At 41.1% G+C, this 25230-nt stretch overlaps 4 protein-coding genes across 12 annotated transcripts; 1 reads left to right on the top strand and 3 right to left on the bottom strand.

Annotated features, from left to right (window-relative positions):
• Positions 1-353: 353 nt before the first annotated feature.
• Positions 354-12418, top strand: LOC101167445 (TAR DNA-binding protein 43-like). 7 transcript variants are annotated; one of them, XR_908771.3, is made up of 12 exons: positions 354-1065; positions 1410-1573; positions 1654-1803; positions 1891-2061; positions 2141-3206; positions 10221-10280; positions 11052-11244; positions 11369-11385; positions 11474-11553; positions 11626-11756; positions 11844-11910; positions 11985-12418. XR_908771.3 is itself a non-coding variant. In XM_020703107.2 (6 exons), the coding sequence occupies exons 2-6, from the start codon at positions 825-827 to the stop codon at positions 2630-2632; spliced, it is 1218 nt and encodes a 405-aa protein (XP_020558766.1). In that variant the 5' UTR covers positions 354-599; positions 683-824; the 3' UTR covers positions 2633-3780. The 7 variants fall into 7 exon arrangements, 3 of the variants coding, with proteins under 3 accessions (XP_020558766.1, XP_023810614.1, XP_004068664.1); XR_002290187.2 differs by having other exon boundaries at positions 11323-11385; positions 11653-11756; XR_908770.3 differs by having other exon boundaries at positions 11323-11385.
• Positions 4995-8216, bottom strand: LOC101167948 (centromere protein S). Its single transcript, XM_004068617.4, has 5 exons — positions 7804-8216; positions 6088-6211; positions 5417-5450; positions 5264-5330; positions 4995-5154 (listed from the first exon to the last, which is right to left on the bottom strand). Exons 1-5 carry the CDS (start codon positions 7831-7833, stop codon positions 5053-5055), a joined length of 357 nt encoding a protein of 118 aa, XP_004068665.1. The 5' UTR covers positions 7834-8216; the 3' UTR covers positions 4995-5052.
• LOC105354092 (retinoid-binding protein 7) lies at positions 9864-11017 on the bottom strand. Its single transcript, XM_023954847.1, has 4 exons — positions 10786-11017; positions 10494-10672; positions 10254-10355; positions 9864-10111 (listed from the first exon to the last, which is right to left on the bottom strand). Exons 1-4 carry the CDS (start codon positions 10907-10909, stop codon positions 10058-10060), a joined length of 459 nt encoding a protein of 152 aa, XP_023810615.1. The 5' UTR covers positions 10910-11017; the 3' UTR covers positions 9864-10057.
• Positions 12419-14350: 1932 nt separating the features above from the next.
• h6pd (hexose-6-phosphate dehydrogenase/glucose 1-dehydrogenase) lies at positions 14351-25230 on the bottom strand. Of its 3 annotated transcripts, none has more exons than XM_023954844.1 (5): positions 25168-25230; positions 18108-18764; positions 17674-17791; positions 16713-16982; positions 14351-16616 (listed from the first exon to the last, which is right to left on the bottom strand). In XM_023954844.1, exons 2-5 carry the CDS (start codon positions 18747-18749, stop codon positions 15271-15273), a joined length of 2376 nt encoding a protein of 791 aa, XP_023810612.1. In that variant the 5' UTR covers positions 18750-18764; positions 25168-25230; the 3' UTR covers positions 14351-15270. The 3 variants fall into 3 exon arrangements, with proteins under 3 accessions (XP_023810612.1, XP_023810611.1, XP_023810613.1); XM_023954843.1 differs by lacking the exon at positions 25168-25230 and adding an exon at positions 19796-19905; XM_023954845.1 differs by lacking the exon at positions 25168-25230 and adding an exon at positions 19792-19872.

Below are 25230 nucleotides of genomic sequence, written 5' to 3'. Positions count from 1 at the left end.
GTGTCCAAACGTTTTATTTTATTTTTTTTTAAGTGTCCAAACGTGTTTTCGTCTGTTATCTGGACGAGCCGCCATCTTGTCATTTCCAACCAACCAACGGAAGCTGCTGTGGTGAACGCAATGAGCATTATCCGGTCTAGAGAGGTTTGGAAAAATGCAGCTCACTGTCATCAACACAGTTATCCTTAAGGCAAGGAATCGTATGCAAACACAAAACCACAAAAAGTTGCATTCCATGTATTTAAGCACATACATGCAGACGAACGAAAACACTTTGCATGTTTTTATAAACTACATTTTGGATAACACCCCCCTATAAAAAGTATAATCGTCCAAACCGATGACGTACTTCCTTCTCGATTTGGATCATGCCATTTTGGCAGGCCGTACGCAGTCGTTTGTTTTAGTAACGTGTGGGGAAAAAAAGATTCGCAAGACGTTGCATTGTACACGTGGATGAAGACAAGAGGATTCCAGAAACCATACAAGTTTTGTTGAAATAATTTTGATGAACTCGTTCAGTGGACTTTTTAACGGTGGTACGCAGTTTTCACAGGTATTGCTAGACGTGCAAACAAAGGAACTCCGGGCTGCCACAGGTTCGTTAAAACTATATTGTACTATTTCAAGTCCGAATTTGTATAGAGCCAAGTACTCCATACGTTTTCCCTCTTCGCATTAGACATTGATAAAAAAACAACAACTCCTCCTCCTTGGACTGGGTAATTAGCCTGACTCATTCAGCCTTGTTAGCAACGTTGGCTAAAGTTAGCCACAGTTGTCAATAACAAAAACAAGCGAGCTTTAGCACTTTCTGGAAGAAGATGGCCGAAGGTTATATTCGAGTGGCGGAGGAAGAAAACGAGGAGCCCATGGAGATCCCATCGGAGGATGACGGCACCGTCCTGCTTTCAACGGTAGCGGCTCAGTTTCCCGGCGCGTGCGGCCTGCGGTTCCGGAGCCCCGTGTCTCAGTGCATGAGGGGAGTGCGACTCGTGGAAGGGGTCCTTCACGCACCGGAGACCGGATGGGGGAACGTCGTGTATGTGGTCAACTATCCAAAAGGTAAGGCTTCAATACACACAGTTGTTTACAAATGAAATCAAGAAACGTAAACAAACGTCAGCTGTATTAAAATAATACATGTGATTTCTGTCTATAGGTTGTCAATGTTTAGGAATACAAACAATGATTACGAATCGTAATTTTTTATTTACACAGAAAACAACTTTTTGTCATAATGTTTCTAATATTTAGCATTTTGTGCTGCTCTATCAGCTGTTTGTGCTAAATCAATTGGAGTCCCCCTCAAAAATATGACTGTACAAATGCATTGAAGGATGTGGTGGTGAATTTTGTTTTTCTGTAGCTTTATTTCCAAACTGCTGATTGGTTGTTTTGCTTTCTAGATAACAAAAGGAAAATGGATGAAATTGATGCGTCTTCTGCTGTGAAGATGAAAAGGGGGGACATGAAGACATCGGATCTCATCGTTCTGGGTCTTCCTTGGAAAACAACCGAACAGGATTTGAAAGATTATTTCAGCACTTTTGGAGAAGTCATCATGGTTCAGGTACCAATAGTTTGAACAAGAAAAATGGCATTGATGGACATTTGATCAATACAGAGATTTTTACATTTTTTTTATTCCAGGTTAAACGAGATGCCAAGACGGGAAACTCTAAAGGATTCGGTTTTGTGAGGTTCACAGAGTATGAAGCTCAAGAGAAGGTCATCTCCCAACGCCACATGATTGATGGCCGATGGTGCGACTGCAAGCTTCCTAACTCGAAGGTGAATATGGTAATGTCTTTGCGTACATTTGTTGTCAGATTTTGGTTTGTTTTGTTATCCTATTCATACTTAAGTTATTCTATGCTGTGGTGACAGCAAGGTCCAGATGAGCCATTAAGGAGCCGAAAGGTGTTTGTGGGCCGTTGCACAGAAGACATGACCACAGATGACCTGAGGCAGTTCTTTATGCAGTATGGGGAAGTCACGGATGTCTTCATACCTAAGCCTTTCCGTGCTTTTGCCTTTGTTACCTTTGCGGATGATCAGGTATGGTTTGTGTAGAGAGATGTCATGGTTGTTCCGGTGCCCGTTTCCAAATGATCCAATTGAATTCTTTTCTTTGCAGGTTGCCCAGTCCCTCTGTGGGGAAGACCTTATAATTAAAGGAGTCAGTGTTCACATTTCAAATGCTGAGCCCAAACATGGCAATAGGCAGTATGACCGCACAGCACGGTTTGGAAATGGCTTTGGAGCTCAGGCATTCGGCAGCAGCCGGGGTGGTTTGGGGAGCAGCACTAACAGTAGTCTGGCCAACTTTGGTTCCTTCAGTCTAAATCCTGCCATGATGGCTGCTGCCCAGGCCGCCCTGCAAAGTAGTTGGGGGATGATGGGCATGCTGGCTAGTCAGCAGCAGACGTCCACCTCAGGCAGTTCCTCTAGTGGAACAGGCTCAAACAGGGACCAGAATCAGTCTTTCAACACAGGCAATAGCAACTACGGCACCGGCTCGGCTAGTCTGGGCTGGGGCACTGGTTCCAACTCCACAACCAGCGGTAGTGGGTTTAGTTCAGGTTTTGGGTCCAGCATGGAGTCAAAATCCTCTGGGTGGGGTATGTAAGTTGTATGTTTGTATGGTAAGTATTGCGAGAAGGATACGTCTTTTGAAAAATCTTTTCTGGTGTTGAATATTTGAAAAAGATGTTTTGTACACTTGGGGGAAAAAATGCTAACGATTTAATTTGGGAAGTGTTTAAGTGACTCGTTTACCAGAATCTCTTGACTAAAGTGCGATTTTGGATGTCTTGTTTTTTTTTTTTCGTTTTTCTTTTTTGTATCCATTTCAACTGGATTCTCTAATGCATGTATTGTGAAATGTGATACCCATTTTAAAAAATGCATGAATGTCTGTGGTTCACCATTATCCAGCTTTGTCATCGACTTAAAAGGCAATCTTGCATTGGAAAGAATCTGGTTGAAACCTAAATGTTTTAAGTGCAACTTTCTTTGCAGTCCAGTTCTGTGGAAAAGCCTTCATTGAAATCTCTTCTGCAGTTCACATCTCTTCCATTTTCCTGTGAGGAAGTTCCTCTTTGGCAGAATTCTTGGGGTGATATCCATATCATTCTGCCTCTTCCCACCTGTAAATGCTATGCCAACAAAGAACGGCTTCACTCCGCATGTTCTGAGAGACGGTGGGTGTTTTCACTTTTATCCATTTTTAAATGGAGAGAACTGCGCAACGTTTTAAGAACTGATGAGTGCGGTTGAGGATGGATTGTGGCGAAGAGTGAAGAAATGAGTGAGCGAACGAGAAGAAGCGTGAAGCGGACTGCTTGTGCGGTGAGAGCCCAATTTGACTGCTTTCTGAGTGTGTGAGTGGAAGCTGCACATGCTGCAAGCACCTCCCCTAACGTGGACATTCTTTAATTAGTACTCCAACTTCTGTTTGTTTTTTTCTATTTTTGCAATATTTTCCTTACTATTAAAGTATGTCTGTCAAGTGCAGAAAAAAATCTAATGTAGTGGAATGTTGTGCTGAATATCTGTACTGCCTATATAATCCGATTTGAATGCTGTATGGTGTGTGCTTTCATGTTATTGAACTGATCTGTAAGTGTGTACTTGATGTGGGTGACACCTGCTGAAGACTCTGGGGGACGCGAGTGATGGTGTGAGAACGTGGAGTGGTGTGTCCAAAGGTTCTCAGTTGTTCTTGTTCATGTCAAAATGAAGGGACTTGTCTAATAAAGTTCATTTGAATAGTTACGTTAGTTGATAAATCACTGGAGTCAGCTTCCAAAACCTCTAATTACATTCACATATCTAGGGACCTTGGGCACTGCCGCGTCGAGGTCTCCGTTTGAACCCTGAGGGATGAAGATGGGCGTGTCAGCACTTTGAGTGTGGCCATCTCAGACATGACATGTGGTAGTACTCGTCTTTTTGCCGAGTGTGATGGCTTCCTAAAACACAATCTAAATTATCGATAACATCCAGAGCTTAGCGGTAAGTTCCAGGTATTTGCCTCCAACTTGACATCTTATGCCACGTACACATCGGGCTCGTGATGCACATTAAAGAACGAGCTAAATCCTCAAAGGCGCTTCTAGCAGACATTTACACTGGACTGTCGCTACCCAATATGTTTGGAAGAGGCTTGGCGCAAAATGTGGAAGTGATCCAAAGTTTTTTTTCTTTCATATATAATAGAGCTGTGAAAGACTTTGTCATAATTCCATCTGGGCACAAACAGAAATAATTAATTTCTCCTTTATGATCAGTTTTCGAACAAACGGGACCTGGGTTTGTTAAAAAATACACCATCCATAGCGTCACTACCAAATCCGAGTCCCAGAGTGGTCAAAGTTCAACTGTTAAACCTTCAATGGCCTGGAATTTTGTCTATAGAGCCCGAACACCGTCTTAAAACGTGCGTAGCAACGCATGAACACAAGAACAGAGAAGCCCTAAATGCACACACAGGTTTTTTTTTAACTTTATTGGAGGTGCCTGCTTGATCGTTTCCAAGCCCGGTGTGAACGTAGCATAAAGTCTGTAACCCTTGTGCTATCCTAGGCACTTTACCATTGGGAGTTGGGTCATCTAGACCCACTAGACAGTGCTCTGAACCTTTTTTCTTCAATGATTTGTGATCTTCACTGGTGTCCATGGATTACATGAAATCTTTCCACCTTTATCCACCTTTGTCATGGTAGGGAGAACACGTCAAAGTAAAGGTGGGGTCATCTAAGATAACACAAGGGTTAAAATTGAATAACTTTGCCAAATTTTAAGGCAACTCATTATCTTGTAATTGACCAAAAGCATTTTAACAGGTGACTTGGCAAAGTTCAATCCTTTCCATAAAAGTTCCTAATGGTGCCTGAAGCAGACAGATTGAGCCCTTTCAGGAGCTGTTTGACCACTCAGACGATGTGTAGTAGTACTGTCGTATAAATTGTGACGCTTGGGCGTAAAAGTCGTGTGGCAGATTCTTTATTTGCATGTTGAATGGTGAACCAGACTGGCTGGTGCCCTCTATTCCCTGCTCTCCTCAGCGTCTTTGCTCTTCTTCTTTGCAGCATTTTTCTTTTTCTGTTCCTGGGCCAGTTCCTCACTTTTGTTTTGTATGTAGACAGACTGAAATAAAACAGTAAAACGTTAAAGTTTGGTCTGCTATACAATGTGTGTGTTTTCCTACGGATGTGACAGAATCATTTCAATTTTTTGTCGTTCTTGTCAAACTCACCAATGCATTACTGCGCCGGGCAACAAGTTTGACATCTTCTGCAGACACCATGCTTCTTTTTGCGTGTCTGAAATCATGTTTAAGCAAGAAAAAAAGGCCCTTGAGAGTTCTAATTAACACACCTTCACAGGAAACACTTCAAAATAAAAGTACCTGGCAAAGGCCTCCAAGTCTTTGGCAAATATATCTAGGAGGAAAAATTCAAACAACGAATCACAAACATGAACTTGGTTAAAATGTTGCATGTTTCAGAAATTCAGAAAAATGTATGCTGCATTTTCTGATGAGTATTCTGAAGCCGTTTTCAGCTATGCAGGAATTAATCCACAAATCAATTTGTATTCTTACAATCCAACCACATCAATATGGCTGAGGCAAGTTGTTAATCAAATGGACTTAACATAAAATTGTTTCAAAATAAATTGCTTAATAAAATCAATATTGGAAAATACCATTTGAATTGAGAAAGAGTAATACTATTCGAAATACTATTCCGTTCCCACAAGATAATATTTCGTTCCCTCGAAATGATTAACTCGTGCAAACGGAATATTATCTTGTGTGAGCGGAATAGTATTTCGTGCGAACAAGATATTAATTGTGTAATTCACAATAATGGGAATCATTCTAGGGAGACTTTAACTCTTGTGCTATCCTAGTCACTTTATCCACCTTTATCATGGTAGGGATAACACGTCAATCAACATCTTGACCCCATAGGATAGCACAAGGGTTATTGGACTCGTAAAACGTAAAGGGAATTTTTAAAAAAAACCAAACATTTTTCCCATAGTTTGTGTTGGCATCCATTTGTTGCCCCTCACCACATTGTCTGAACGCCGTCTCAGCTATCGCGGCTACAGTTTGCCGGCTGAACTCCTTCCGGTGGTCCTCACCCATCTTCTGACAGATCCGACCCGTTGTGAAGTGTACAGCCGCCTTTAACCTCTGAGGGCGAGACCCCGCAGCTGACAACAGGACAACAGACTCACACACACCTAATTCTGGTGTTTAAAGCGGTGAGAGCATGGCTTTGACAGCTGGATGTTCAAATTCATTTATTGTTGCTGTTAGCAAACATTTGGACCTCTAACCTCATGAGTTATATTGCTAGAGATGCTACTCCAGCCTGTTACCATTGTCTGAGACACGTAAAGAGCGACGCCATATTGGAAATGTCAGTAAACAATGAGACACGGCTTAGCAGATACAGTAAAATGACCATAAAATGTTTAATTTTGGTCCTCTTTTAAAAGAAAAAACTGATCATCACAAAATATAAGACCCAGGCTAACAGATGAACAACATTTGAAACTTTTCTATGAACAAATAGGTTTTTGTATAGGAAACGCAATGCAGAGATGCAAGATTTACACAAACTTCGCCGCAGACTGCTTGCATCCGTTGTGATTGGGCCGGTCTCTGCCCAAGGCGACATGGTCGGACCGGACTGGGAACGCTGCGGGCCAATCCAGGGGCCCCCGCGAATGGGGATAGTTTATTGTATTTTTAAACTTTAGGTTAATATTTTTGCACACTTTGTAGACATTATTTTTTTTATTTTTCAGAATTTCATCATGTGTTTTAACGTTATTTTTAAATGACAATTTTCTATGCCATCTGGATATTTATATTTTCTATGCTTTCAGTTTTGGACTCCATGGCTCCAAAATTAAGAAGAACAACTTTTTGGTGATGCCAGGGGAAGAAGTTTTTCCTTACTGTAAAGGAGGGTCTAAGGCAGGGATGCCACGTTTAGTTTAGTCTGTTTAGTTAAAGTTTAGTATTATCCTATTGAATTCTATGCATTTATGATCCTTTTTGATTGTATGTTTACCTTACAATTACCGGTACAAAGTCCATTGAGGCGACTGTTGTTGTGAATTTGGGCTATACAAATGGAATGGAATTGAATTGCTACCAAAATATAGTTCAAACCCAAGGAAATAAAAGTCTGAAATCTTTCTAGATTTCATTTAAAGTGTAAAAACAATTTAGTGTAAATAAGATGTCTGCTTTAAAATGTGTTTTTTAAGCTAAATCCTTTTATAAACATTTTATGTCATGCTGATGACAGTGTGTTTACTCTGCCGCACGCGCCTGTGTAGCTTCGAATTGGACTGTACCATTTTTTTATTAGGTTCCTAATTGATTTAAATCAACTTTGATTCTCGTAGTTCTTTTGACTAGTTTTGCAATGATGCCTCCCTTTCTTGGATCGGACAAGTAATGAGAAAGTTATAACACTATGAAGACTCATCTCTTCGGGTCACAAACATTTTTAGATGTTTTCCTTTATATTTCAAGAATAAAATTACGCCACATTATGTTTGGTGACTTAAAATGCCATAACTTTCTTATTTCTTGATCTTTCTGAAATATCTTTATACCATTGGAAATTTTTCTTTAAGCCCTTTCCATTGCCAAAGATCAGGGCGATGAATTTTAGTTACATACATATACATATGGCGTCTAACTTTGCGTATGCAACAGGGTAGCGTAGCACCTCTCTGGCCTATAAGTCTCATAATTGCTCTTACCTGCTGACTCTCCTCGGCAGTCAGGGACATTTTGCGCTGGGAAAATGTTTAAACAGCATTCGTTAAAACAAATGCGGACTTTGACTAGAACATTCGCGAAAATGTGACACAGAAAAGTTCACGCTAATCCAGAGAATTTCCCGCTACACATTTAACAACAGACCAAAGAAAGCCAATTCATGTGACGTCATTTCCGTTCTGTTATTTCAAGATTTTGTTTCACAGCGCCTCTGTGTGGTTCATATGGGTACTGCAATTTTTAAACGCCTTGTTTCACAGACCATTTTTAGTTGATGTAGTGAGAGAAATGCAGAGTCTCCCATACTATAGTGCAGAACATGCAATAGTCATTTTTAACCCTTGTGCTATCCTAGGCACTTTAATATTGGGAGTTGGGTCATCTAGACCCACTACACAGTGCTCTGAACCTTTTTTCTTCAATGATTTGTGATCTTCACTGGTGTCCATGGATGAAATCCGGTGGACACCACAAATCTTTCCACCTTTGTCATGGTAGGGAGAACAGGTCACTGTAAGGGTGGGTCATCTAAGATAGCACAAGGGTTAAAACCTTTCAAATGAAATATTTCATAGGGTCAAGTCTGTATTAAAGGAAATTCTTTATGGTGTGTCTGACTGAAAAAAATAAGTTGAGAGGCAAAGGCGTTTAACCCTTGTTCTATCCTAGGCACTTTAACGTTAGGAGTTGGGTCATCTAGACCCACTAGACAGTGCTCTGAACCTTTTTTCTTCAATGATTTGTGATCTTCACTGGTGTCCATGGATTACATGAAATCTTTCCACCTTTATCCACCTTTGTCATGGTAGGGAGAACACGTCATTGTAAGGGTGGGGTCATCTAAGATAGCACAAGGGTTAAAGGACTGCATTGGACACCTAATTAGGCCTTTACAGCAATGGTCCCCAATGGTCTTTTGGTTCCGGGCCGCACAGAAAGAATAAATAACTTACATTACTTCCGTTTTATTTATTTCAGCATCTGAAAGATGTTTTATTTTGAAAAATTGCCCGATTCTCTGTTACATCCCTTTATGTCACTCTTGACGCAGGCCAATTTGCTCTTCTTGGTCACGTGATAGGTTACCGCTGAAATAAAACCCAGGAGCTAGCAAAATGAGTAAAAAACAAACGTCTTTGGAAAGTTTCTTTGCCAAGTGGAAAAGGCCCAGCCAGGATACAGAAGAGGAGCCTTCGACCTCCAAAAAAAAAGAAAGCTACATTTAATAGACAGTACTCCTGTTTTGCACCATAAGTGTGGGAAGGGGAGAAGATGACGACACCTGTGTGATGTACAGTGTCATGCGTGTCAAAATAAAAGCTCAGGATTCAGTCTGTAACGTCTTTGTACCTCCTTTGTCGTAGTATTGCTACAATATTCATCCGCCTACTTTTTAAAGAGCGGTCTGTGGAAGTTTTGTGTGATGTCATACCGGTCCTGGGCGAAAAGGTTGGGGACCACTGTCCTAAAGCATTAAGGATGTTGTTTCACTTTATAATTTAAAATAATTTGGGTCACTTGCCTTTCACCTCATTCAAATGTCACGATACTACAGAGCCACAAACTTTAACTTGCCTTGAATCACTGGGCTTCAAATGCAAAAACAACTTTTTTAATTGTGTGATTGGAGGTTTTTTAAAGATACAGTTTAGTTGGATTAAAGTTATCTATTATATTCAAGCTTTAATTTTTCCTGGAAGTAAAATAAACTTTGGATTGTGGGAGTTATCCTTGTCACTACTGTCATTTTCCCAGTTACAAAGAATCAGAATACAGCAAGAAAAATGCCCACAAAAATATGGCCAATCAAAAACAAATGTCATTTTTAACATCTATATCTAAGAACAAAGACTGTTTATTGTAATTCTTTATTAGTCATTGTTTATGTGTGTCATCACTCACAGTAAAAAATCAACCTGACAGCACAAATGTATCCACTCATACCACATGCATGATATATATATATATATATATATATATATATATATATATATATATATATATATATATATATATATATATATATATATATATATATATATATATATATATATATATATATAGTAAAATATCTAATATATATGTACTGTATTTCACTGTAATAAAGTTGTAAAATGCTTTACAATAATTACTGGCATCCAGCTGCCAGTAATTAACCAGCAACAATGATCATCAGTGTTTTCCATCTGCAGTATGTGGTTAAGCAGATAAATAACACAGAAAACACAACACTGATCACTCAGACCTTTTATAAATTTGCTTGCAGACTTGATCCTCACATGTAATTTCCTGAAGAAACACAAAACATGAGAAAAAATATCCATTATTAGTCATAAATGGATCTGTTTTATTTAAATAAACACAAGTTACATGGTTACAGAGTTATTTTTGATTTCAGATTTGGAGTCAGTTTTACTTGGAGTAATCATACCAGATGAAGCTCGTCTCCCTGAATCCAGTGAGTCCAGCCCCTGTTTCTTTTTTCTCCTTTCTGAACACAGACCAGCCTGTCGTTTTCCCAGTTCACCACAGTCTGTTAAAATTAAATCAAAAAGAAGGAATTAAAGCTGTGCCACTTAGATATAAACATTAGTTAAATGAACAGCAACACTACTGGGAGGCCTTAAAACTCAGATGTGCGCTCTGTAGATGTTTTTCTTTGCATCTTCACCTGGCATGTTCGGTTGTCCATTCCTTTAGTCACCTCTGTGAAGCTCTGTCCAGTTTTGAAGGAGCACTCATACTTTCTGAAGGAAGTCAGCGTGTGAATTGTGAAACAGTCTCCTTCTTGCTTGATCACTTTTTGGGGCTTCAGCAGCGAGGCCATTTTGCGGGTTGCAAAATCAATACCTGCAGGGCCAAAATGTTGACAAATTTTCCTAAAAGAATTGAATGACACGCCCTCTCATGTCTCATTAGAGAAAATATTCAGCGTTTTTGTTAAAAAAACGATTCAGACTCACCAAGTGCTACCATGTAGCCGTCAAAGTTGACATTGCTGACAATATCCCAGGTTCCACTGAAGTCTACAGGCATTTTGGTCTTTCCTGAGGTCTGAACTGCATTGGTGTCAGGAGTGAAGAACATCAGAGCGGCTGCATGGGATGCTTTTAATGTGCAGAAATGTGGGGCAGAAGTGATGCGCCACTTCACCCACTTCTGCTGGGCGCTTTCCGTGAAGAGCAGGATGAGGAAACAGCCTGACCTTTTGGCCTGCTTTCTGGTGCAGATGCTGGTTGGGTGGAGCGATAGGCCTCCCTCCACGCCTGCTGGCGCGGACAGACTGAAACGCAATCCCTCCTGAAAGCGCAGGCGTTTACCAAGAGACGGAGTTGCAACACGGTGGCCATGTTTCTGTACTTGCTTGTCTATGTGGCGTATCACAGCAGCAGATGGTTACCGAGGACTCAGCGGTTCAAGTTGTAAGTAGGGTCAGAAACCCAAACGGAATCGGGAATTGTGCTGTTAAAGCCATGCTTCTGGTGCTTTTCTGTTCCCAGTCAAATAGTGAACGCTGTGTTCATCCTGGTGGTCCTGATCCCTCAGATCTACATCATGGCAAGGTGACTACAAGACTGAGATGGCTTCACGCCAGACGGGTCAGGGGGAACATTTCATAAACAATGATGCGTCTTTTCAATCGTGTTCAAGGCCAAAATCCTCCAGATACTGCAGCCAGCCTCTTCTGGTCAACCTGTCTGCCTCTGTGGTTTTGTCCTTCATTGCTTCAGGTGAGTCTCATCCAGTTAAACAAAAAACCTCAGTTAATAAAATAAAATAAGAGCCCTTTTTTCTCCTCCGAGGATTTTCTCTGCTCTTCACCCTGATAGATCCACTTCCTCAGAGTTTGTGGGCGTCATTTCACGTGTTCGGTCTGCTGTCATGTGGACACGGGCTTTGCACTTCCGTCCTGACTCTCACAGCAGCAGAATGTGTAAGATAGATGTCCAAATGTTGAAAAGAGAAGGACAAAAGGCCTCAAGGCGGCCACACCACCACCAAACCTTTTCTGTCCTCACAGGTCAAAAGCACTCCAGAGCTTTACTACATGTCGGTGGCTCTGACAGTCGCCTCTGCCGTCAGCGCAGGTGAGGGTCAATTCTCTTCGAGACGTACCGGAAGACCGACCGGATAAAATCATCACCTGTTCACGTCCGTTTAGGCTTTCTGCTGCTGAGAGGAGGACTGTGGTTAAGCAACATGCGGCCTGTGGCGCAGACAGGCTGATAAACCCCTGCAGCTGTCCCCCACGCTGACATCCAATAGCCCGCATTTCAACTATTCATGAGCTTTGTGGGCCCGCAGCAGCCGGTAACTCTAGACCACAAAGAAAACTGTAAAGAGGACTTCATCCATCTGCAATTTGTTCTACAAAAGCACTTGTTCGGATCCTTTTGGAGGTTGGCAGAGAGTTCCTGACATGAGCTTGTAAAAGAAGACAGTGAACATGAAGTTTACAAAGCTGACTAAACGTACTAAACTACATCATGTAGAAAAAAGAAAAAGAAAAAATCAGAGGATTCATCTCAAGGCAAAAATGAATAGATTTTGTCAAGACAACAAAAGCAAAAGATGTTTTGCATGGCTGATAATACACACCTTTATAATTGTCGTTTGGGCATCTACTGGAGGAGATTAGAATAGATCCACACAGTTTCTAGACCTAAACGTTGTCATAAAAATCCAAATAAAATAAACACTGTGGCTTTTTATCTTAACTTACAATTATTACTTTTAAACTAGTGCAACTTTTTCACCTCTGATTCAAGTCTGTTCTTCAGAGCGCCTGGACCAGGGGTGTCAAACTCATTTTCACCGAGGGCCACATCAGCATAGTGGCTGTCCTCAAAGGGCCAGATGTAACTTATACATGACTACTCTTTAATGTTAAATTACTCATTTATTTATTATAACATTTTAAAGTGACAATTACAGTTACATAAAAAACATAATTTTGTTGGTTACTCTAGCATAAATCCTTTTGAATTTTGTCCGCTTATTAAAACCCACATAACTCCATTAATGAAGGATCAAACTGTCCAAGTGAATAAAGGAAAATAACATAAAACTGAGCTAGAAAGAGCATGTATGACACGTGTAACATTTTACAAAAAAAGGCTGCACACAGCCGTGCCTCCAACTGATGGTTTGATGACAACAATTTGTCTGCATACACACATTAGAACTGCAAACATTGAATAATTACAACAGTAGCTACACAGAATTAATATGTAATTAACAAAAAAAATTAAGAAATTAAAAACTTCTATGCTCTCTGCCTTGAGTTTGACACCTGTGGTCTGGACTTTAAGGTTCTCGCTGCTTCACTTCCTCAGATGAGCCGAAAAACGTCTTCTAAATTCAGATTCCCTCAAGAACAGACCCATAACCTCAGAGCTGAATGGCCTTTTCTGGTTGGTGGTGTTTTATGAAGTAACTTGAGTTGACTGGTTGAAGCACCTTGTTGGAGATGGAGCAGGCCTTCCTGGCGTCTGCTTTACAGGAAACGTGCAGATTTTTTTTTACACGTGAAAAGAATCAGCACTTTCACCGCCACCGTCTGGACTTTTTTGAAATGAGAGTTAGGTTTTTAAAATTGATCTAGAATGCATTTACCATTTAATGCTGGAGTCTCTGAGCTAAAAAGAAAGACTTAACTCCTACTGAGACATTAGTGCGAGTTTAGGAGCGCCCCCTTGTGGTAGAAAAAAAGCAAAAGCTCTTGGGATTGAGAAGTTTGAAAGAACTAAATATTTACGTCTAAATAGAGATTAAAAACACCAAAAAAAAAAAACGAACACAAATGATTGTGATATGTTTACTGTGGTAAAAAGAGAAAATATAATTTTGTGTAATATTATAGATATAGATAAAGGGATGGGCTTAAATAAGAATTGTCTTCTGTTGATCCCCTTTTCAAACATGTATGTTTGTTTTTAGTTCAGACTTTTTTTCTTAAGCATTGAAGATGGTGATTGTATTGATTACTATTATTCTGATTTTTTTTTACATGTTTGAAACAAATGTGCAATTGGGCAATTTGGGAAGATGTTTGCAGTGTGAAAAGGCTAAAAATGTAAATGGATAAAAAAAATAAGAGGGAAGTTAAAATAATGGCTGTGGCACTTTTTTACAGGCGTGAAAACGAAGAGCTGGTGTGAATCGGTGCACACTGGAAGATAGTTTGTACTGTTTGGTGCTTTTTTTTTTTTTAATTGTTTCTCATCTACTTTTGTAAACGTCTGATACAGAGGATCCTCCTGAAAACGAGATGTTGCATCTCAAGGGGCTTATCCTCATGTTTAAACAAAAACATTTAAAGATGACATCACATCTAGGCATCACAACAATCCCAAAAAAGGGAAGAACCTGAAGTGGAATGAAGAAACCATTCTTCTGTGCTTCAGAATTTGCACTCTGAGATTCAGCGAAAAGCCCCCATTATGTAGAGGAAGACCCTTTCCTGTTTTAGCCCTTCACACGGTTTCGTTCCAGACCAATGTTTTGACGCAAGAAAATAACTACAGATGAAGTTCAACATGATCACATTTTTATTTAAAGGTCTTCAACCTATAAAATATTGCAAACAGCTCAATGAAAAGCAACCAGATCCATCTAGAACATTTAGATCTAGATGATCTGCTCTTTGATGGATCAAACATGAACTTAAAAAATAAAAAAGCACCAAAATGAAACAATGTTATTCGTGTTCACCTCATAATCTATAACAATGATTCATTTTGGATACAAAATATATATTTTACACAAACACACAGGAAAAAAATAGGGTAATTGTTATTGAGAAAAGAGAAACATACAAACTTCAAATTTCACAGGGAAATGGCTACAGTATCAGCAGATATACCTGAGAGGGAGTATGGCCCAATTTAGATCAAACTGGAAGTTTTTAAGAAAATAAGAGGTTTTCAACACTCCATGTCTCAAACAAACACACTCTGCAAACACTGGAATCATGTATTCATCATAAATTGTCTTCATCGGACTTCATAGAGTGAAAGTCTGTCTCTGCATTTGTAGAAAAAGTAGTGAAATGATGATTCGTCTTGATGTCATGTGTTTAAAAGCCACCAGCGGGATCTTCTCACCACAGCGCTGCAGCTTCTGGTCTCACTGAAGCCTTTTTGTATTGCAGAACTCCAAATCCATTAGCAAAGCATCAGCAGAGAGATCAAGAGCTGTCTTTTTTGAAGGATGACTCCACAAACCGTTCTGTGTTCGTTCCAGTTCAGCCACATGAACTCTGTCAAGAATATTCATACATTAATATAACAGCATGTTCTGTCATCGGTTGACTTGTGATTTTTTTTTTGTTGTTATTGAGCTTTAGTATAGAAAATACTGGTCCTTTCTGCTTTTTTTTTTTTTTTTTACCCACAAACCAGCTGCAAAGGCATTTGATGGCTCAAAATGAGGAAACTTGCAGCTTTCTACCCCAAAAGTGCATCATAGTCAATATACCAAGCAAGGCTTCCGTTAGCAGGTTTCACGCCGGTGACGGGATACCTGTTCAGGTTTTCTGTGGTTCGGCTCAGCTGGGTGACCAGCTCATGCTTGCCTTTGCCCATCACCAACACAGCAACCCTGTGTGCTCGGTTTATGGCGCTGAGAGTGAGGGTCATGCGCTGGTGAGGCTTAGTGGGGCTCTCTGTGAGAGCCACCAGGCTCTTTCCCAGGGGGTCCAGTTTGCCACCAGGAAACAGGGAGGCCGTGTGGCCGTCGTAGCCGACGCCCAGCAGTATGAAGTGCAAGCTGGAGTCATTGACCAGCTTCTTGAGCTCCTCTTCATACAGCAGCGCTCCGCCGTCCTCCTCCACGCAGAGGCGCTGGTTGAGCTGCACCGGCATGGGGTGGATGTTGTGATAAGGTATCTTGATGTGCTGCAGGAGATGCTCGTGCAAGTTGTGGAAGTTGGAGTCCTGCTCTGTGGGCGGCACGCACCTTTCATCCACCATCCACACATGGGTCTCCCTCCACGGGAAGGAGAAGTGGTACAAGGCTAATCTGTGGAACAGAGCCAGAGGAGTGGCGCCACCCGAGAGCGCGAGGTGGAAAACGCCGCCCTGGTGCACGGCTGCTTCTGCCGCATCCTGCATGTCTGCAGCCAACCTCTCGATGAGGTCTTCAGTCCAGGCAGAAACCATTTCAGCGCTGCGAAACTTGCCTTTCATCACCTGATAGCTGCTGGGGGACGTTCCTCCCATCTCATCAGGGCTGATTATCACCACCTCACTGTTGTACTTGATCTCTTTCCCCTTCAGATGAACATCTAGCATGTCCCCGTTGTCTGAACCACCGGGATAGATTCGGGGAAAAATGCCACTGAGGCTGTTCAGGAGAGGAGTCCATAAGGCCCAAGAGGCCAAGAGGATTTCTGTGCTGACGAAGGAGTTCTTCTGTCCAGCAAAGATGTGGGAGATCAGTTCTGCGTACGCCTCCTTGTCTTCAGCGGGGACTTGAACGTTGTACTCTGACACGGGAAGGCCCAAAACCGCCGCATCTTTGTGCTCGGTCACTTCTTTCCAGTGAGCGTCCGTTCCAGCGGGCCTGAACAAGTTCTTGCTCACCAGGACAGCTGGGTATCCCAGGCTGCCGTGCCCAAAGTAGAAAACTATCTGCTTGGGCTTGCAGTGGACGTTGTTGTGGTTCTGGAGGCAAAAGACGTCGTTCTTAAAAAGTACCCGTGCGTATCCCACCCGTTCATCCAGCATCTTGCCAGAAATCAGAAGGATTGGGACGCCTTCATATTGGGCCTCATGGATGTGGGCCACAACAGCTGAAACGGCAGCAAAGCATTACAGCAGTTTTCGGAGGAAACGGTTCACAGGGCTTACCAAAAACGTAAGGAATTAAGAGAAAAGGCTGCAATTACCTGCAAATGTTGGTGTGTGGCTGACTCTGTCTTTGGTCTGGTTGAGCTCCTTCTGAACCTCCTCTTTGTAAGCTTGGTACTGTCCAACCACAGCCTGATTCTTCCCTAAAGGCAGCAGGGAATTCAGCATCTCCAACTTGTTCTGAAGGACCTCGTCACTGCTGCTGAGGTTCTGAGGAAGCTTCATGGTCAGCAGCATCATGACCTCGGTCAGGTGGTTCTGCAGTACATCCCTGATCACGCCGTACTGGTCGTAGAAGGGAATTCGCCCTTTGGAGTGAGAAATGACATTATGTCAACGTTCTTCAAAATCCTTTTTAAGACCCACTCCAAATAAAAATGGTGTTTTTGGTGTTTTAAACACATTGTGCCATGTTCTGACAATGGAGGACATATAAGAAGAAATATAAGCTTAAAATGGCTTCAAATCATTGTGAATCAGGAGCAGACGAAAACATTTCATTTGAAAAAGATTCTATACATGACGTAGAAACTACGCTGGGCGGGGCTCAAGCTTCCTGCTCCTCTCTATTCTGATGCATCTACTTGCAGACACATAGATCTGTGTACGTCTTCGTTTTCCTCGTCTAAGTTGGCGTCTGGCTCAAAGCTGGATGGCTGGATTGTTCTAATATTTCTCCCCATTTTTGTTGAACCAATAATGTTAGGTTGGGGGGGGTGAGGGACTGTAAGCTAGCGGGGGAGCGTGTAAACCGAGAGCTCTCAGTTATGGGTGATGGGAAGGGGAGCAGGGTTGCTAAACCGTTCCACAGACTCCTCCAAGGCGATATACTAATGAACTCCTGCCGCTCTGCAGAAACTATGTCCAAGAAAACGACACAGGTTTTTGGATTTTGGCTAAAGACAGCATCATCATTATTGAAAGACCACTGGGAACAATTTTACAACAGATCAAAAGATGATGGGAGCTGATCTTTAAAAAGAGGTTCGATAAAATCACCTTTAACATCAAGAGTCTCCTTCAGAACAATCTCAATTCGTTCAATGTGGTGCCGGTTCCAGATGGGCTCCAGAAACCGTTGGTTCTCTTTTCTGAATGGAAGAATCTTTGACACCACCTTCATAAAAGAAAGGGAAGAGAAGATCTGCAGGTAAGGTGATAAATCCCATAATCCTCTTTAAATGAGATGCAATAGTGTGTTTTAGCTGGAAGGTCAACAATAAAAGTCCAGATGGCTTTTATATCAAAGATTTGGTTTTTCTTGTGTGTTTAAAGATATCCACATTATGTCCATAAAATCTAAATGTGAAGCTAAATCGTATTATATAAAAAAAAATAATTAATTTTTTTCATAGGTGTTTCTTTTTCTGTTTTTGTTCTTTTCCCAGAGTTGGCACGGTAACAGGTTGTCGGAGAACCAGGCTTCTGTTTACCTGCTTCCCCAGGTAGTGGTCGATTCTATACATTTCTTCTTCCTTCAGTGAGTTCCTGAGTTGTGTTGAGAGCACCTGGGCGCTCCTGTAGTCGTGGCCAAAAGGCTTCTCCAGCACCACCCTCAGCCAGGCGCCACTGGTTGGTCTGCAGCTGCTGTTGATCTTCTCAGCGATGTCTGCGTATGCAAAAGCTGGAACGGACAGGTAGAACAGCCGACCTGCCTCCACCATCTCCTCCTGCTGGAGCTGCTCCTCCATCTGCTTGGCGAGCTCCTGATAGTCCTCCAGAGTCTTCAGCTGCCGATACTGCGAGAGGCGCAAGAACTGCTCCTTCAGCAGGGCGCAGCGCTCCTGGGACACGTCCTTGGAGCAGGAAACTGTCTTCAGGATTTCAAAGAGCACCGGCGTGGCCTTTTCAGCCGGCGACAGTCCTCCGCCGTAAAAGGAGAAGGTGTTTCCTGCGCCTGCATGGTGCAGGTAGAGCTGGAAGAAGCCCTGCCACAGGTACTTCTTTGCCAGGTCCCCCGTGCCTCCCACGATGATGACGGAGACATGGCCGGGTCCGCGGCCTGCTTCCTTCTCCAGGCCGTTTCCTTTGTGGGCACAGAGGGCGACCAGAAGCAGGAACACGGTCACAAACATTCTCTGCTCCTAACCCTGCATGGACACAACAAGGAGAACATCCAGCAATCATGAACGTTTCGGGCCAACACAGGACAGACACGGCGATCATTACCAAGTCTACATGTTTACAGATGGATTATTCCGAATGGATCAGTGGTTTTAATGTCAAAAGTGCTTCTGTGAAAATCAAAAAATCCTAAGAAAAAAATGCTTTAAAGTCCAACTCCGATCATTTACTGATCAATTTTCAAAGTGGTCATGGTTTTCTATGTCCTAGATTTTCAATTATCAAAGACATCGTTTCTGCAGAGCGACAGTAGTTCATCAAAAATTCACCTTTGAGTTGTGGGCGGGACCATGTTTGCAGAGCATCCCCACTCCCACTTTCCGTCACCCATAACTGAGAGCTCTCTGATTACACTTTCCCCGCTAGCTTACAGCCCCTCACACCCCCGACCTAACATTACCAGTACAACAAAGCTAGCGAGCAACATCCGAGCCATCCAGACGTCCAGTTCTGATCCAGACTCCAGCTCAGACGAGGAAACCAAAGACCAACATGGATCGATTTGTGACAAGTGGACGCATCAGGATGGATCGGAACTGGGAGCTTGACTAGATTACTTGTTTTCCAACTGCATTTTTTTTTCATCTGCTCCTGATGCACAACGATTTGTATAAAGAAATACTCAGAAATCCAATTTGAATCTTCTCATCTGTCCTCCGGCATGAGAAAAATGCCACAAGGACATCTTCAAAACCGGGCAAAAAAATTAGAATTTTCATTGGAGTGGGTATGTAAAGCTTTGTGCAAGTTCCCATGTGACTGCATCGTCACGGACAAAGAGGGTAATAAAGTTTCAGTGACAACAGTATAGATGTGCACTCGCAATGATCAGTGTCAAAACTTCCAAATGAATTCACTTACAAGCTTCAGATCATAAGTGAACAATTATTGCTGACAAAAATGAAACACCAATTACTCATTTAAAAAATTAAAAAAAAAAGATATTTTAGAGATGAAAGACAGCTCTAAATGTTAACTAAAGACAAAGATTACTTATCTCTCCTTAAGATCCTCCAGAAAGAGTGATATGGTAAATGGCTGGATGATGACAGAGTACTGGGGAAATAGGAACAGGGGTGATGACTGTGTACTTTGCTCAGGGGCGTCCAGAGCAAAGACTGCCCTGTTGTTTTCTGGGAAAGTCTGCCTCTTAACCGATCATTCAGAAAAAAAAAATATATATATATATAATTGAGGCAAGACCAGAAAGAAGAAACTGATCCTTTTTCTTTCATGTTTGCACGTTTATGAATGTTCACCTTTGGGAATTTGCCTTTAAAGATTGCCACATGTGAGAATCTAAAAACATGTTGATCTGAGGATCTTTCATCTGTAAATCATTATCATTTCATGCTGTCTGGACTAAAGATGTATAGCATTTGAGCAGCTGATTATCATCTGCTTTCAGGGTTGTTATATATTGTATTTTTATATAATCATATAAGTATTATATATTTGGGGAAAAAAACTGCAAATAGAAATATTTTAAATTATTGTGTGAGAAAATTTGGAATATATTTACAATAATATGTAGTTAGAATGTATGAAAAATGTACTTGTTGAAGCATTTATTTACATTAATCATGTAGAAGATCTGCTGAAGTAAAGGTTTAAAGGGTCTTTAATGCAGAATGTATCCGTTTATTGTGATATCAGTAGGATTTTCACAAAAGCAAAGCTGTACATTTTTGCCCAAAACATTTTTCCGTAGTTAGTCTTGTTAAAGACCTACTCCAGTAAAAATTGTGTTGTAAACTTTGCAAACGTTTGAATGTTGTGTGTTTTCGTGAGGCGGAACGCAGACACGATGCCGAAGCCGGCTCTAGGTTGACGTCAGGAAATGGGCGGCACCCACACTGACGAAAGGCGGAGCCTCAGGGATCACGTCGTCTCACTTCCCGTTAGAAAAATGAGCTCACAAAAAAAGCTAATATTTTATTGAAAAAAAGGTTTTTTTTTAGTGTGCCAAAGGTAATATATTATGATATATATACGGTAATTGACTCTGAAAGTCTTCATTATAGCGGCCCTTCAAAACTACACCTCTGAGTATTTCTTTATTCAAATTAAGGTGAATCAGGAGCAGATTGAAAATGACAGTTGGCCCAAATTCTCCCTGCTCTGCTCCATTCTGATGCATCCACTTGTAGACAAATGGATCCATGTTTGTCTTTGTTTTCCTCGTCTGAGCTGGAATCTGGATCTAAACCGTACTGCTGGAGAGCTCTGATGTAACTCTCCATGTTTGCTGCACCGGTGATGTTAGGGGGTTGTGAGGGGCTGTAAACTAGAGGAAGAGAGTGTAAAAAAAAAAAAAAAGAGATGATGGGATATCAGCAGAGGCTTACTTCTGCATCAACGGTCCCGCCCACAACTCAGAGGCAAACTTCTGATAAACTCCTGCCGCTCTGCAGAAACTATGTCCAAGAAAACAACACAGATTTTGGTGAAAATGGTCAAATTCATAATTAAAAGACCACTAGGATAAAAATAGATGGAAAGATGATTGGAGTGGGACTTTAACCATTTGACACCTATTGATGCAAATGTGCATCAAACCACTTCATATCCAGTTACCTTCATAAAGCGTCTACTTCAAAGCAAAAAGACAAGTTAATTTTTTTTCATAACTGGTAATAAAGTCAGGCGTCAAGAGTTTAAATAATTAGAAGTCAATCTCCATTTTTCTACCACAAATGATAATCTAAACAGGAGAAAAAGTGACATCAAAGACATAAATAGAGATCATTTCCTGATTTAAAATCCTTTAGATTATAAATTTAATTTTCAAAAAATGCACACGACATTTATAACAGACTTGTATCCTCATCTGAGATATGAAGGCGGAGCATGTCTGTCAATCAAAAACATTAAACGTGTTTTCTTACACTTCCAATTAAAAAAGTGCTTTGACCAATAAATACAATTTCAGCTGTTTTTTAAAATTATATATTGTATATAAAATGTTACCTTCATTTAGTTTCGCTTTCTTATGACAGCAAGGCAAGTTTGCACAGAGCTGTGCAAACAGCAAAGGCCACGTCCTCACTGCCTGCCTGACAATTGATATTTACCGACTGTATTTACTTTGAAGGACTGGTGCAACAGCAAAAAGAACACATGAATGAAATACACTCACAGCTGGTGGATACCTTATCAACTCTCTTTACTCTCTCAGAAAAACACTTTGTCTTTTCTCCAGCCCTATGTTTGTTTTTCAGTGCAGCAAGAATCCTTCTGGATGTTGAGTTTCCACCTTAGATGGAACATTACACTTTATTGTGACTCTTTATTATGACTTTGGACAAACTGAATCACAACATGAGTCAGCAGCCTTTACAACCACTTTGAGCTGCAAAATCTTGATAGCATCAGGTTTATTCTACTTTTGTGGATGACCTTTGGTTAACTCTGTTGCTGTATTTTAATCGGCTCGGGTTCTGACCTTCAACTGGTCGTTGCAACGCCTTCATTCTTCACTTTTCCAGCGTATTTGTTGTAGACGAGCTGCTGCATACAGTGGACTGTCCTGACCAGGTTTCAGCTGAGAATCTGCTACTCACATGATTGAATCTAAAACTAAATTCTGACATATACGAGTTAGTGGCTACACTGCGAGGCTCCAAAGACCTTCGGCTGAAAACAGAGGAAATAGCGGACAAACCTTTCACTTCCGGATTGAAACACCTTGGAAAAACAAAATAGCTGGAGCCAGGGACAGATCATAAAGCAGTCACTAGGGTTGTTGAAGAAGGTTTCTATTTTCAGGTTGCTTAACAGAAAAGTTGCTGTGAGTTAAAGGTACTCTCAGTGAAGTTGTACTGGGGTCAGTTTTGGCTGCATCTGAGCTCTAATTAACCCAAACTGTGGCCATTTGATTGACAGATGGCTATCAAACCCTCTCAACAAGTTTTAATGATAGTGGGTCAGTGGCGTTCTGGTTAAAAACATTGACTATATAATATATAACTGGACGAATCGTGTGATTACAGCCACAGAATGAAGTCAATTCAGTGACCATTTTTTCGCCATATGTCCTTCACCATGTTGGAACCAGATGTCCTCAGTGAGCCGTGATTGGCCCGTCTACCTTTCTCTCCAATCAGAAATGTTAGAAGGCCACACCCCTACCACTGAAAGCAGGCTCGGCAGAATCTGTCAATCTTCAAACGTTCGACGCAAAGCCATCCGCTTTTTATTTTCTTTAAAATAAATATTAGCAGGAACATGTTATTAAAAGGCAGTAGAGCAAGAATGGTTATTCTTAAAAACATAACGAAATGTTTATTTTATGGGGTGGCCGTGGTGCAGCGGTAAGGCGGTCGTCCCATGATCGTAAGATTGCAGGTTCGATTCCCGCCTTGCACGCCCATGAGTCGAAGTGTCCTTGGGCAAGACTCTGAACCCCACCTTGCCTCTGGTGGAAGGCGGGCGCCTGTGTTTGGCAGCGGAGCCGCCACCAGTGTGTGAATGGGTCTGTGACTGTAAAGCGCTTTGTCCTTGTAGGAAGAAAGGCGCTATATAAGAATACGCCATTTACCATTTACCATTTCTCAATAGAAGTCTACGGGATTTTGGCTTTTTGGGACCAGCAGGGGAAGGATTGTTCAGTCCAGTTCTTTTTTTTAAATTTTATTTATCCCACAATGGGGAAATTGTTCTCCACACTTTAACCCATCCCCTGGGGAAGCGGTGAGCTGCAGGCTGGCCACGCTCGGGGGGGGGGGCAACAGCTGGCTGGGGAGGGTGGGGATCGATCCGCCAACCCTTCAGTTGTTGGACAACCTGCTCTGCCGCCTGACCTTAACTGACGCCGTTTAGATCAGTAACTTTACCGTCAAAGATTTTTTTTTGTCCCAAACCTGCATGTGTCTAAAAGTCAGGGAAAGTTTGTCCTTTTAAAAATAGTATACAGGAAAACAACTTTTAGGTTTTAACATCAAACTGTAATCCTCCATTTACCAAAGAAAATGACCATTTTAACAATGATTAAATATAATTTGTGGTTGCTGATAGGATTCATAGTCAATATTGATTCATTTTGAATGATCCGATTCACTAACCTATAATCAATCTAAGACATCTTCAACCAGTGTGACTCAGAGAGAAATACCTGCAGGTACTGAACAGGGTAAGTTTTCCAGATTCCTTGAATTTCTTCAAGATAATCAAGTGTAAAATAAATATGTGTATAAAAAAACAAGTAAAAAAGAATGAATGGCAAATCCATTCACGTTTAGTTTCATAAAGTTCAGCCCACTGCTGTTTTTCCATATCAAAATAATAACCTTGTCAAATAAACCTACCATGTCTCAATCCAAATACTATTTTTGATTATACTTGATTTATTTCATTTTTTACACATTTTATAATTTTAGAGGTCGATTCATTTAATAATAGAAATTGATTCATCAATTGTTCACTACACCCTTGGTAATTACATCCGTGAAGACTCTCATTCATCCAGGTTGATTCCATCGCAGTAGGTTTAAAAGTTGTCATCTGAAAACGTTTGATGAACTTTAAAAACCAAGTCCAGACAACAACTTTTAAACCCGCCAGTGCGATTTAATAAATTACACTATGCTCAGTTTCTTCACTAGTTATGTGAAAAGAACTTTTCCTAATTAAATTAAAATGGAAAGAGGAATTAATAATGTTCAATCAAATTAATCAAAAACTTTATTTTAAATTTAATATTGTGGCAGTAAGTCCAAAAGCTGTATTCATAATGCTGCCCTTATTACACTATTGTCTGTAAAAAGAAATGTACAGTTATGATCAGGAAAGCTTAGAAAACTTTTAAACCGCTTCTTATTTCTTGCATTATAGTCTGAAATTACAACAAATAAAAGCTTGTAGAGCTAAAATGTACCCTCACTCAGGACAAACGAATCCTCTATTTCCTAACAGTAGTTACTATTATAAACAAAAAGCTTCTGAACTAGTTTTAATGACGTCACCATCCGGTCGACAAACACCTTACAGTTTGCCCCCCGAGGGTGTGTTGCGTTACAAAGACAGTAACGTTATTTTTTTTACACAAATAAACTCATCTTCACGTACAATAAACCTTGTTGTTTGCTACGTGGTTTAGTGTTTTGTACCGTCAGCGCCGTTTGCACTGTAGAAAAGACAAAACCCGCTGACAGATCAAAAGTAAGCAACGCGTTTTTTTCCCATGATTCCACCTGCTAACTGTCAAACTTCGTTTTCTCCACGTGAAAGAAACGGTAACGTTTACGACATGTCCGATTATAATGTGGGCAGCAGCTGTTAAAAATAACGAACATATTAAGGTGTTAGACATAAAGCGGTAAACATTTAAAAAACACGCACGAAAAGAAAGAAAACAAGACGTTTACGAACCTGACCGTGCTGCCTGCCTGCACCATCAAAGCACGCTTCCGTGCAAGTCACGTGACCGAGGGC

This window comes from Oryzias latipes, chromosome 5 (genome assembly GCF_002234675.1).
Source record: "Oryzias latipes chromosome 5, ASM223467v1".
Classification (NCBI taxonomy): Eukaryota; Metazoa; Chordata; class Actinopteri; order Beloniformes; family Adrianichthyidae; genus Oryzias; species Oryzias latipes.
The sequence above is the reverse complement of the archived record's forward strand: the minus strand, read 5'-3'. Positions and strand labels throughout refer to the sequence as shown.

Coding starts and splice junctions, on each gene's coding strand:
- LOC101167445 (XM_020703107.2), top strand. CDS start 825: ATGGCCGAAGGTTATATTCGAGTGGCGGAGGAAGAAAACGAGGAGCCC. Junction 1,574..1,653: donor GAGAAGTCATCATGGTTCAG/GTACCAATAGTT, acceptor TTTTTATTCCAG/GTTAAACGAGATGCCAAGAC. Junction 1,804..1,890: donor CTAACTCGAAGGTGAATATG/GTAATGTCTTTG, acceptor CTGTGGTGACAG/CAAGGTCCAGATGAGCCATT.
- LOC101167948 (XM_004068617.4), bottom strand. CDS start 7,833: ATGTCCCTGACTGCCGAGGAGAGTCAGCAG. Junction 6,212..7,803: donor CTGCCGAGGAGAGTCAGCAG/GTAAGAGCAATT, acceptor TCTCGCCCTCAG/AGGTTAAAGGCGGCTGTACA. Junction 5,451..6,087: donor GACGGCGTTCAGACAATGTG/GTGAGGGGCAAC, acceptor TTTTCCTCCTAG/ATATATTTGCCAAAGACTTG.
- LOC105354092 (XM_023954847.1), bottom strand. CDS start 10,909: ATGTTCTTCACTCCTGACACCAATGCAGTTCAGACCTCAGGAAAGACC. Junction 10,673..10,785: donor CGGCTACATGGTAGCACTTG/GTGAGTCTGAAT, acceptor TTGGCCCTGCAG/GTATTGATTTTGCAACCCGC. Junction 10,112..10,253: donor AGGGAGACGAGCTTCATCTG/GTATGATTACTC, acceptor GTGTTTCTTCAG/GAAATTACATGTGAGGATCA.
- h6pd (XM_023954844.1), bottom strand. CDS start 18,749: ATGTTTGTGACCGTGTTCCTGCTTCTGGTCGCCCTCTGTGCCCACAAA. Junction 16,983..17,673: donor GGAGACTCTTGATGTTAAAG/GTGATTTTATCG, acceptor CTCACTCCAAAG/GGCGAATTCCCTTCTACGAC. Junction 16,617..16,712: donor CCACACACCAACATTTGCAG/GTAATTGCAGCC, acceptor CTGCCGTTTCAG/CTGTTGTGGCCCACATCCAT.